Source organism: Somniosus microcephalus, chromosome 25 (genome assembly GCF_052327205.1).
Source record: "Somniosus microcephalus isolate GS21.2 chromosome 25, FLI_Smic_1.0, whole genome shotgun sequence".
Classification (NCBI taxonomy): domain Eukaryota; kingdom Metazoa; phylum Chordata; class Chondrichthyes; order Squaliformes; family Somniosidae; genus Somniosus; species Somniosus microcephalus.
The window spans coordinates 5,038,953-5,051,919 of NC_141011.1; the positions used below are offsets into that span (position 1 = coordinate 5,038,953).

The 12,967-nt window shown below is 44.9% G+C and overlaps 1 protein-coding gene across 2 annotated transcripts in view; it reads left to right on the forward strand.

The window, feature by feature from the left end:
* epha8 (eph receptor A8) overlaps window positions 1-12,967 on the forward strand; it is a 782,627-nt gene that overhangs the window by 729,127 nt on the left and 40,533 nt on the right. For both annotated transcript variants that reach the window (XM_085966785.1, XM_085966786.1), the window contains exon 15: window positions 6,731-6,921. In XM_085966785.1, coding sequence (XP_085822911.1) covers window positions 6,731-6,921 — 191 coding nt within the window. The remainder of the gene's footprint in view (window positions 1-6,730; window positions 6,922-12,967) is intronic.

Sequence of the window (12,967 nt, forward strand, 5' to 3'; positions counted from 1 at the left end):
GATATGTTTCTTGAGGCTAAAGGGATCAAGGGATATGGGGAGAAGGCAGGGACAGGGTACTGAATTTGGATGATCAGCCATGATCTCATTGAATGGCGGAGCAGGCTCGAGGGGCCGAATGGCCTACTCATGCTCCTAGCTTCTATGTTTCTATATGTTTCTATGAGCTCATGACTGATCTTCGACCTCAACTCCACTTTCCCGCCCAATCACCATATGGTGCAAGGCAAAAGGCAGTGATAATGGGATAAGTATTGAAACAAAAGATGGGTCCAGAGGAGGTGTAAATGGTTACAGCAGAATAGCAGAGACAAACAAAGCACAGCAAATTCAAGCAGCGCTGTCTGCAGCTGATTACCTCACTGCCACTGGGAAGGTGCCTGCCCTCTGCTGACTGAACCCCGGATTGTCCCAGCCGATATTGGAAACATACCAGATGCAATGCAGAACGCCTTGTTGACTTGACAAAGTAACTTAGCCCTTCACAACAACCTCGAAGCGTAACATTGCAATTTCTCAGCTCCTAATCCCTGGGTCTCTCCGAGGAACATTGTTGAATCAGTGCTAATTGACATTGAATTATCGGATTATTATTCACTTCTATTATCTATTTTTTTTGCAGTAATAGACTTGTGACCAGCAGATAATGGATTCCTTCTGCTCCAGATAGTTTCATGCCAGGTTTTTAATAGACCCAAGAAACCGCATTGTATAGCATGTAATTTATTCCTACTAATCTGTTATCGAAGAATATTGGAATAAGTGCAGGATCACGCAATATAGTCAGTCGTTAGAGTTATTAATCTTTCACCTGCGACCTCTATGAAGTTGAATTTAGCCATACCCATAACAGGAAAAAACTTAAAGGAAAATTTAAAAAAAATACTTGCAGACCGTGTACTGTGAAGAATGCCGCTCGACTCTAGCACTCACTAATGGATTGAGTGTTCATGACCATCAGGACAGCTACCTCACACCTTACTGCCACAGGACTACTCTGCTCTGGGCTGTCAGAGTGCTTCTCCTGTTGCTATGTTGCAGTGATGATGTCAGCTGACAGTTTATGAAAGGATTTTGAGCTGCAAAAAACACTGTAAAAATAACTGCAAATAACCGAACCCTCCTGATATATACATTGGATTTCCATTCACGTGACTGATTGTGACTCAGTCTCTACATTTCAGATAATGAGCATTATAAAGTATGAAAAAAGAAACACACACTACTCCAATCATAGTTATCCAGTGACCCCACCAACCAATATCTAAAACCTGATTGTAGGGGACTGGTCGACTCTGTCTGGGGTCAAAGGTAAGCATGAAGTAAGCATACCAGTCAGTGGAACTACTCATCTTCGCTGACATTATAACAGATGCTTAAACCATTATTAGATTCAGAAGCCAGAGTGCAGTCGGATAGGGCCTGGCATGATTGGTACTTTACATTATACAGTAGGTTGAAGCGGAGAGGTGAATTCAAAATATGCATTACTGAGTCAGTCTAACACTGTGAGAAAATCACTTCTGGGAGCTAAGAATTTCTGTCAGCTCTTTGAGAAACGAAAGACATTTCCCGGATTTGCAGCTCGCAATCTGTCACTTCCTCTCATAAAATATCCGCAAAACTGATTTTCTCCTGGCATTATACAGCAACGGTTAGAAAATGGATTATGATAAATGCAAAGGACATTGGCGTTCTTCATTGTACTCTGAAATGAACTAAAATTAGTTTTTTGTTCTATTTTAGATGGTGCCACAGTTATAAAATAGTTAGAATTGAGACGCAGGAAAAATGGATTTGGCCTCGCTTGAGGCTGTGAGATCCACGGTGTCCATGGAGACAAAGTAGATTAATTAGGAATCTTATTCTGAGGACACAAATTACTGTGGAACTAACACAACTATAACACTCAAAATCTAAATTAAAACTTCTGCCCACTACTGAAGGCATAATACATAACAAGGAGGCGAACCAATGTTCAAGACAATTAAATTGCATCAGCAGTTTAAATGTGTACCTGTTAAGTTCAAAACCTGGTATATTAACATACATTTATTGCCTTAATCTTGGAGCTCTTGTTCTGAGGCAGTGTACTGTTTTAGAACTCATTTATGTTGTGTACAAGACACCATTTTTGCAGTAGAGTTCCGATGTTAGATTTGCCAATTGGATTTCTGATTGGGTTTTGAGCTGGTGCGATAGTAGTATCTACTGACAGTTAGTGTGCCGACCCCAGTCATTCCCACTCACCAACATCCAACACCTAATCTTCTGGGCAATGGCTGACTATCCTTGGACTCAAGGGGAAGCCTGATTTTGCAGGGTTAGCTTCATTTCCATAATATGAGTGAGTTCCCATCCCATATTAAGACTGGTATTAGGAGCTCCCCCTGGGGAGCATAGGGAAATCACCTGTGGACCTGCTTACAAGGGGTGATGAGCAAACTTAATGGGGTGCAGACGTTTAATGGCAAGTGGCTGCATATGAGAATAAATGTTGGTAGCCTTTACAAAAGCTGATAATAAAGGCCATTTGGGTAACAAAAATGCCTGTGAAAATCCCAGTGACTGGGGCAACACATTTGGAGACAAGAAATTGAATCTGTGGCCAAGTGATGGAGTGGGCAACAGCCCAACCTCCTGTTTGATTGGCTGATGAAGTTGAGGTGATGCAGAAAGAGGTAACAGTGAGGAGGGACGTCCTATTTTACCACTCGCGGGCACTCTCTCCACATAGGATGGCACTGCACCACGCCTGGAAGGGGGCAGCAGATTGTTACAGCCACTGGCAATGCTAGTCCTGTGGTGCGTGTCAGTCACAGATATCCATGCAGCAGCTGGTGCAGTTCTGCATCTGGCTTTCCGCTGACCTGGAACCTGTGCAGTCAACTCTGCACAGTCCTTGCCAGGCAAGTGCACCATTGCCTGTAAATGTGGGTCAGAGTGATGGGTGCAGTCAGCTCTGGTACAGCCTGACCTGCCTTGTATCCCTCCATTCCTCCTCCTCTTCTCCCTCTAAAGTACGTAAGTAGTGGGGAATTCCTGTTGGGAAACACATTCTACCAATATCAGGGACGTACCAAATAAATGGCAGTATTGGAACAGTTGGCACAAAGACTGTCCTGGGACCCCAGCTGTTCACAATATATATAAATGATCTGGATCAGGGAATTGGATGCAATATTTCCAAATTCGCTGACGACACTAAACTAGGAGGAGGGGTGGGCTCTGATGAGGATGTCAGGAGGCTACAGTGCGATTTGGACAGGTTGGGGGAATGGGCGGATACGTGGCAGATGCACTATAATGTGGATAAATGCGAGGTTATCCACTTTGGGGGTAAAAACAGGAGGGTAGATTATTATCTAAATGGCAATAGATTGGGAGATGGGGAAGTGCAGAGGGACCTGGGTGTTCTTGTGCACCAGTCACTGAAGGAGAGCATGCAGGTGCAACAGGCGATTAAGAAGGCAAATGGTATGTTGGCCTTCATATCAAGGGGGTTCGAGTATAGGAATAGGGATACCTTACTACAGCTGTACAAGGTGCTGGTGAGACCGCATCTGGAGTATTGTGTACAGTTTTGGTCGCCCCATCTGCGGAAGGATGTTCTTGCCATGGAAAGAGTGCAACGGCGATTCACCAGGCTGATACCTGGAATGGCGGGAATGACCTACGAAGAGAGATTAAATAGTTTGGGCTTGTACTCACTGGAGTTTAGAAGATTGAGAGGGGATCTCATCGAAACATATAAAGTTATGGCAGGCCTGGACAGGCTGAATTCAGAGAGAGTGTTTCCAATGGCCGGGGAGCACAGAACCAGGGGCCACAGTCTAAAAATAGCGGGCAAATCATTTAAAACAGAGATGAGGAAGAATTTCTTCACTCAAAGAGTGGTGAGCCTGTGGAATTCCCTGCCACAGAGGGCTGTGAAGGCTAATTCAATAAATATTTTCAAGAGAGAATTGGATATATTTCTGAAGGCTAAGGGGATTAAGGGTTACGGAGAAAAGGCGGGGACGGGGTACTGAACTGGTAAGATCAGCTATGATCTCAGACGAAGATCAGCCATGATCTCATTGAATGGCGGAACAGGCTCGAAGGGCCGAATGGCCTACTCCTGTTCCTATCTCTATGTGTCTATGTGACTCCTGACCCTTTAGGTGGCAACAGGAAATAAATTTTAAAAGGAAAGTAAAAAGGTTCAGAACATCCTCAAACAGCTTGCTCTAGGGATCTTACAATATACGCCCATAAAGAGCACAGCCTGGCAGTCCTGGACACCCAGATTGTTTAAGCAGGTAGATGGCTGAGCACTCGACTGGCCTGGAGATTTTATGGCCATCTAAATGACATCATCAGGATCTAATATTAATATAATTAACAGCAAATTGATGGGCGCTTCTGATGGCAGTGAAAAATCTGACCAGAAAATAGGTTCTGGCATGCAGGCCACTTTACACCCATTAATCAGGGTGCCTTGGCTCAGCTGGTAGCACTCTTGCCTCTGAACTAGAATGTGCAGCGCCGGGCTTTGAGCACTTTAGTGTAGTAACTGAGGGAGTGCTGCATTGTCCAAGGTGCTGGGTTTTGACGGAGATGTTAAACTGAGGCCCCATCCGCTCTATCAAGCAAATATAAAAGATCCAATAGCGCTATTGGAAGAAGAACAGGGGAGCTCACCCATTATCCCAGCCCCAACATTGATCCCTCACCCAGCACCACTAAAAAACAGATTAACTGGTCATTTAACTAATTTGTGTGCTCAAAGTAGCTGCCACGTTAGACTACAAGACCACAGTAACTGCACTTCAAAAAGTAATTCATTGCAAAGTGCTTTGAGGAATGCAGAGGTCATGAAAGGCATTATATAAACGCAAGTTCTGTCTTTCTTTAACTGATTAGAAAGTATACCCTGTCAAGCCATCACATTTAATCATCACCATCAGTGCTCTGTTCCAGTAGCAAGTGCCCCACCATTACCAGAAATATCTTATCAGAAAACCTGTCAAACAAGCAAGTGTTTAATGTCATTCGCAGAGTAACTAGTCTCATATAGTAGTCTGTGCACTTCTCCCCAAGATTTTTTATTCAATTGTACAACATTTATGCACTTTCTTGGAGATTTATTTGAGAAAGAAAGAACTTGCATTTCTATAGTGCCTTTCAGACCTCAGGATGCCCCAAAGTGTTTCTCAGCCAATGAAGTGTTCTTGAGGTGCAGTCACTGTTATAATGTAGGGAAACACGGCTGCTAATTTTCACATAGCAAGCTCCCACAAACAGCAATGAGATAAATGACCAAATAATATATTTTTGGTTGAGGGGTAAATGTCAACCCGGAATTTCATCTGCTCTTCTTTGAATAGTGCCATGGGATCTTTTACATATTCCTGAGAGGACAGACGGGTTTAACATTTCATCCAAAAGACTGCACCTCCGACAGTGCAGCACTCCCTCAGCACTGCACTGGAGTGTCAGCCTGGATTATGTGCTCAAGTCTCCGGAGTGGGACTTAAACCCACAACCTTCTGACTCATGGGCAAGAGTGCTGCCCACTGAGCCACGGCTGAGACCCTGTTTTTGGGAGGTGGGTGACACTGGTATGGCCCTATTTATTGCCCATCCCTAGTTGCCCTGACAACTGAGTCGCTTGCTAGATCATTAAGTGGGGAATTTTAACCCCCAAAAACGGGTGGGTTTGGTTTGGTTGGGATGTAAAAATTTTATAAATCTCAAACCAAAACCCAATTCACCTCCAACCCGCCCACTTCCAGTTTTAACAGAGACGGGATGGGGCGGGCAACCAACCCGTTCCCAGGAGGCAGGTTGCTCATTTAAATATTTTAATGAGGCTGCGTGCCTCATATTTTATCTCCATTTTAAATTTAACCCTAACAGGCCGGGTTTCCCGGGCCTCGGGGAAACCCAGCAGCTAAAGGGAGACAAGGACTTCTGCGAGGAAGAGGCAAGTGCTTTTCCAGCACTGCTTGTAGACCAGGAGGAGCAGGAGGGCTTCCCCCTCTGGCCCACCAAGCTAATCAGCTTCCCTCCCAGTGATCGGACCCGCCCCCCCCCTCGCCGTATGATCGGGACCCCGCCTACAATATCACTGATCCCCTCCCAATATGGACACCCCTCCGCGGTCACCGACCCCCCCCATCTCTGCCCCTGATCACCCGCCAAACCCCCGCGCTCACCCCCCGACCCTACGAGCCACTCTGTACCCAATCTCCCATCGACCCCAGCAGCACGAACCTACCTGCTCCTGGGCTGCGGCCTCTGCTGCAGCGCTCCCCGCCCGACAGAGCCAAACCTGTCAATCAGTCTGGCTTCCGGGCAAGGATCCTGTTTATAATCACCATGCACACTGTGGAGTCAAAACTGTACAGCCACCAGAACTCCTCCCCCCTGCTTGGAAATCCCACCCCAATAAATATCAGGCCCTAAGGGTCAACCATGTAGTGTGGACTCAAACCACACATAGACCTGACTGGGTAGAGATGGCAAATAAATGTAGAGGACTAATTTGTGGTTCTACTGGCATTCATCAATCCCTCGGGTTCCCTCTCATAGTTCATGATGTCATATGAACAGCTGTATGGAATTAATGTGGTGTAACTCAGTGCAGCTGCAGTGTCGGGTGCTTCTCTTTGTTGCTAACACATACCGAGCTCCACCAACAATTTCCTGTTTTAAAGATTAGTAACATTATTATTTTGTATTGCAGGTAATTAAATCGGTGGAGGAAGGTTATCGTCTCCCAGCCCCAATGGGCTGCCCAGCTGCCCTACATCAGCTCATGTTAGACTGTTGGCAGAAAGACCGCAACGAGAGGCCCAAGTTCATCCAGATTGTCAGTGTATTGGACAAGCTCATCAGGAACCCCACCACCCTGAAGATTATTGATACCACAAGCAGGTTAGGAACCAGTAACAAAACCTTGGCTTTGCGGGGAGGGGGCAGCTGTCTTCGAATGTGGGGCAGAGACCGTGTGTGTGACAGGGAAGGAGCTGAGCTATGTTCCCTAGACCTGCACATGCCATTGTTCGAACTGACCAACCCACCTCAGCTATTTTAGCATTGGGGTAGATGTTGACTTTGTGAGATAGCGTATCGCTAGCCTGTTTTACACCGCTCCCGATTTTTATTTCCATTGAAGTCAGTCAGGAGAGATGTAACATGAGCTGCTGACTTGCTATCGCACAAATTCAAGATCTACCCCATTACTTTTAACATCTTTTATGCTGTTTGCACCATTATCCCATTTGTTCTGAATTATTGAAAGACCGTGGTTCGGTTAACGTTGTATATAACAGGACAGATGGTCCCATCACTTACTGCGGCAATGGTGAAGGCTGGGAAAGCTTAAGAACTCTTCATTATAATATGTCCAAACGCTGGCAATTCATGGAATATTTAGACTATCAAGATAATGGAAAAAAGATGGGGAAGCCGTTACTTTTGATTAACTATAGTGCGCACTGCACTAAAGTTAATGTAGCAATCCTTCAGCTGCTGAGGCTGTGGAGTAGGTCTGGCTTTAATCAAGGTTCAGGTGGGTTTGGAAGTGTCGGTACAAACACAGCTTGCTCACTTAATTACACACAGCGAATCAATCCCCGTCTGAATACATGTCCCCCTTGACATACAAACTGCACATTGTGTTTTTGCTGGTACCTCGTGTGTGCTTCTTCAATCTTTTGAAAGAGTGACGGAGAAAACACTTGGTCAAAATATGAATTGTTACACCACTTTATTTCACAGTTGGTGTGAACAGTTATTGTAATCACTTAGGAACATAGGCTGGAATTTTAATCTGGAGGTGGGTAGGGAGCGGGGTTGGGGGTAGAAAGCGGTCGGGAGAACGGTTTCCTGCAGGCCCTGCCGAATTTAATGGCAGGGCCTGATTAGCATTTCAAAGCTCTGTTTCCCACCCGCAGCCAGCCAGATGGAGAGGCTGGATGGCTACAGGCGACTAGACCTACGGCACTAGGCCACAGAGAGGAGGGAGGGAGGGATGGGGGGGTGGTGGTGAATAGGGGCTAGAGGATTATCAGGAGGCTGGTCGGGAGCCGGAAGAGCAGTGGGGCTGGAATGGGGAGGCCGGGATGGTGATCAGGGGTTGGAGGGGGGAGGTTAGAGGCTGGAGGGTGATTGGAGGCCTAGGAGGGCAGGTCTGGGAGGAGGTGGAATTGGAGGCCTGGGGTGGAGGGGAGGGGAGGGTGGTCAGAGGCCTCGGTGGGAGTCCAAACACGGGGGGGTTGGTGAGGCAGGGACACTGGATCCGGTAGATAAGTGCAAAGGCACTAACCTCCTGGATCCAGCAGTCCTTTCCTCCCTTTAGCTGGCAGGTTCTCTGAGGCTCGGGAAATCGGACCAGCCACAGTTAAATTTCTAATGGTGGATCACCATGAGGCACGCCAGCCTCATTATAATATTTAAATGTGCAACCCGCCTCCTGGGAATGGGTGGGCCGCCTGACCGCCACCCCCCACCCCCCCACCACCACCACCATCCCACCTCCATTAAAACCGGAAGTGGGTGGGTTGGAGATGGGTTGGGGTCAGGATTCAGTTTTATTTAACTCTTTAACCTCCCATCCGATCCCAACCCAGCCATTTTTGGGGGTTAAAATTCTCCCCATAGGAACAGGAGTAGGACATTCAGCCCCTCGAGCCTATCTGCCAGTATGACCCTATTTCAATCAGTACAACTTATCATTACAAAATAATGAAAATGCTACACTCCCCCACGTTAATGGTTTGTCTTGCCTGACTTGAACAGTGTAGCCTCTAACTACTCTCCTGCACACTAACCTTCTTGCAGCTTTTGTTTGATCCGACTGCCCTTGCAGCTTTCTGGGTTTTTTTTAATCCTGACTGATTGGATGTGCCTATCTCCCCTTTTTCATCTCCCTGTGTTCACAAGCAGAGTGGAGGGACAATGTCAGACAAGCCTTGCCAAGTGCTGAGCACTAGTGAGGCATTTATTGATTACTGAGAGAAATGGATCACTTATTACTTGCAGTCTTTAGGGAAACTACTTCAAGACCTGGCTCTTTTGCATTTTAACCATCTTTTTGTCTCAGTGCCTTTTAAAAAAAAATGTGTGAATGCACTTTGTTTTAAAACACAATCCTGAAATGTAACTTTTTCTCCCTAAATCCATTCTGTGGAAAAATGGTCAAAAAATCATGAAAAGTGACAACCACACTGACAGTAATATCATTAAATGCTGTCTGTTCCCCACGAGACAGACTTACATCAAACATTAACCGGTGGTAACTGAGCATAAAGTATTAAAGCGGCTTTTCTCCTGAACGATCCTTGCCGCCTTCCTGTGGAATTGCTTCTTTTTCCATTAGCCTTAAATGGAGATGGGGGCTGCTTAGCATTGACAGAGTGAGTGCGTGCAGAAAATTTTTATACCCTGATGTATTTGGTGGAGTAAGATATCCTTCTGGTTCCAATATGTGTTAATATTTTATTTTTCAACTTCTCATTTGGTATCTCAGCATGTTACCAGAGCCAGTTTGCATCCAATGTACTACCTTATAAGACGGAGTTAGTGCAATTACCTGTGGGGAATAGAGAGAATCTGCTCTCTCACCAATAACCAGACAACACTGCAACAGTGTAGGGACTTATGTGAGGATAAGGCTTCCATTTCATCTAAAACTTTTTTATTTTCTTGATAAAGCAGGTAGGGAGCAAGTATAATACATTGTCTTATCATGGGGTTCCATCTGTTGTAAGAGAGCTGTGCCCAGTTCTATTGAAGATGTCCACCATTTAAGGTGATAGAGCATAGGTTGCTTCATCACTTACACAACCTGCCCCGGTCACAGAGTTGACTCCATTGCCATGTTGGTTGACGTGCAACATACACCAGAATCATCTTACCTTTATGTGGCGCTCCTCAGGCAGAGCTACATCATAGAGTGACTTTGTAAAAAGGAGAGGTAGACACTCCGCACAAATTGAAGCAAGATGGGAACAGGGGACAGAAGGAATGCTCAAAAAGAAGGCAAGGAGAGAAAGGAAGCCAAAGTGGTTTGGGAGGAGAATTCCAGAGAGCAGAGACTGAAAGATCTGCCTCCATTGGCGAGCAGAAGGAACCGAGGACCAGTAATCAAGAGCCAGAGGTACAGCTGGGATGAAGGGCTGGAGAAGATCTCCCAGATATGGTGGAGCGAAACAGTGGAGGGATTTGAAGTTGATGCTGAGGAGTTCAAAGCAGATTTCTGGGATACAGAAACCTTGTTCCTGGCAAATATTTTTAAACTACCAGAACTATTCTTATGTCCCCACAAGGACATTCCCCAGGCCTCGATAGGTGAGGGAACATTGCATCAGACCCTGATTTGGTCCTAAAATATTAGATATATTAAATAAAAAATGTGTAAGTAAATATGTACAGTATTTATAGATATATACACACACATATTAACAAGCAAAAGAAAATAGTATTTACTAAAAGGGTGGTGAGTATGTGAAATAGATTAACGACACGGAAAGTGGAACAAGAAATCTTAATGGGTTTCAAGAAGGAACTAAACAGGCTCTTGTCAACAAATGGGATTTATTATGAATACACCAAGGGAATACTGTGGCTAGGTGGGCTAGATGGGCCAAAGGCCTTCTCCTGTCTGAAACTGTTACTATGTTAGGAGCCAGAGGTGAGATGAGAATTTTTTTTTACGCAGCGAGTTGTTTTGATCTGGAATGTGCTGCCTGAAAGGGCGTTGGAAGCAGATTCAATAATAACTTTCTAAAAGGGAATGCGATAAATACTTGAGGGGGAGAAAATGGCAGGACTGTGGGGTAAGAGCGGGGCAGTGGGACTAATTGGAGAGCTCTTTCAAAGAGCCGGCACCGACACGAATGGCTATAAGATTCTATGACTACTTTATTATATATTCTTACTGTAGAAATTCTATCATATATCTTAAAGGGAGGAAAAACAATAAAAGTTTGAAAATCTAAATGCTAACCTCGTTCACTATAACAACTATCATATACACAGTTCCTCCCTATTTTATCTCCTTACATGCTGTGGGAATTAGCAAAAATCTCTCTCTCTATAAAGATCGCAGTTCATGAGATCCAATTACACTCAGCGAGCTCCTGTTTATTCGTTCCTTTTTAATATAATCTCAGCCTGTTGCCAAGGCTCGCTATGAATTTATAACTGTCAGCCGCATTCAAAAAATAACAGACAGTCATATTAATAACTGAACCAATCACAAAGTCTGAAGATATTTGAACATGTTGTGTTAGACCGACCCTGTTACCAGGGAGACCGCGCTTGGGAATTTCCGCTTGTACGTCAGCAGCTTCTGGTTTTTCACTGTGGGTGGGGGGGGCGGTGGCGGCGGGGGGGGGGTGGTGGGGAGATGGCGAGATGATGAAGGCACCAGCAGAAAACCCCTGCCTATAACAACCCATTCCACAACATGTGTAAAATAATAGGTTGACGCTAACTTTTCTAAACCTTTCATATTGTGCCTGGCTTAAAGGTCAAAACTTGCTTCATATTGATCACAATGAGGACTCAGGCTGCAGAATCCTGGGTAAGGTGAAGCTTGTGAAGGATGGAGATGGAGAAGGCTGTTGAGGAGAGAATTTAAGAAATCAAACCTCAAGGTGTTGGAGGTGTGGCTAAGAATTTCAGCAGCAGTGAGAGTGAGGCATGGTTCTGCAGCTGGACGAAGGCTGTCTTGGAGATGGTCCTAGACATGGGGTTTAAAGCTCAGCCCAGTGTCAGATAGAATGCAGACACTATCGGGTCCGCCTGAGTAGCCACCCAGGGAGGTGACAGAGCAGGAGACAGAGGCACACAGGTGATGGCAAGAGCTTAACAAGATTGATCAGCCTTGTTGACATTGAGCTGTAGGACTTTTTCATTCATTCAGGGCAGGAGTAGAGGGAAGGTTGAAAAAAAACAGAAAATGCTGGAGATACTCAATATCTCAAAAAACAAGGGCATATAAGGTAGCCAAATCTAGTGGGAGGATAGAGGATTGGGAAAACTTTAAAAGACAGCAAAAAATAACAAAAAGATTGATTAAGAAAGGGAAGATAGATTATGAAAGTAAATTAGCAAATAATATAAAAACAGATAGTAAGAGTTTTTATAGTTATATAAAAAGAAAAAGGGTGGCTAAAGTAAATGTTGGTCCCTTAGAGGATGAGACCGGGAAATTAATGGTGGGAAATATGGAGATGGCAAAAACACTGAATGAATATTTTACATCAGTCTTTACAGTAGAAGACACTAAGAATATCCCAACACTAGACAAAGAGGGGGCTAAAGGGGGGGAGGAGCTAAACACGATCAAAATCACGAAGGAAGTGGTACTCGGTAAAATAATGGGACTCAAGGCGGATAAATCACCTGCCTTACATCCTAGGGTCTTGAGGGAAGTGGCGGTAGGGATTGTGGATGCATTGGTAATAATTTTCCAAAACTCCCTGGACTCGGCAATGGTCCCGGCAGACTGGAAAACTGCTAATGTAACACCCTTATTTAAAAAGGGCAGTAGACTGAAGGCTGGAAATTATAGACCGGTTAGCCTAACATCTGTGGTAGGTAAAATTTTGGAGTCCATTATTAAGGAGACAGTAACAGGACATTTGGATAATCATAATTTAATAGGACAAAGCCAGCATGGTTTTATGAAGGGGAAGTCATGTTTAACAAATTTGCTGGAGTTCTTTGAGGAAGTAACGTATAGGGTGGATAAAGGGGAACCAGTGGACATAGTGTATTTAGACTTCCAAAAGGCATTTGACTAGGTGCCACTCAAAAGATTATTGCTTAAGATAAAAAATCACGGGATTGGGGGTAATATTCTGGCATGGATAGAGGATTGGCTATCTAACAGAAGGCAGAGAGTTGGGATAAATGGTTCATTCTCAGACTGGCAAACAGTAACTAGTGGTGTTCCGCAGGGGTCAGTGCT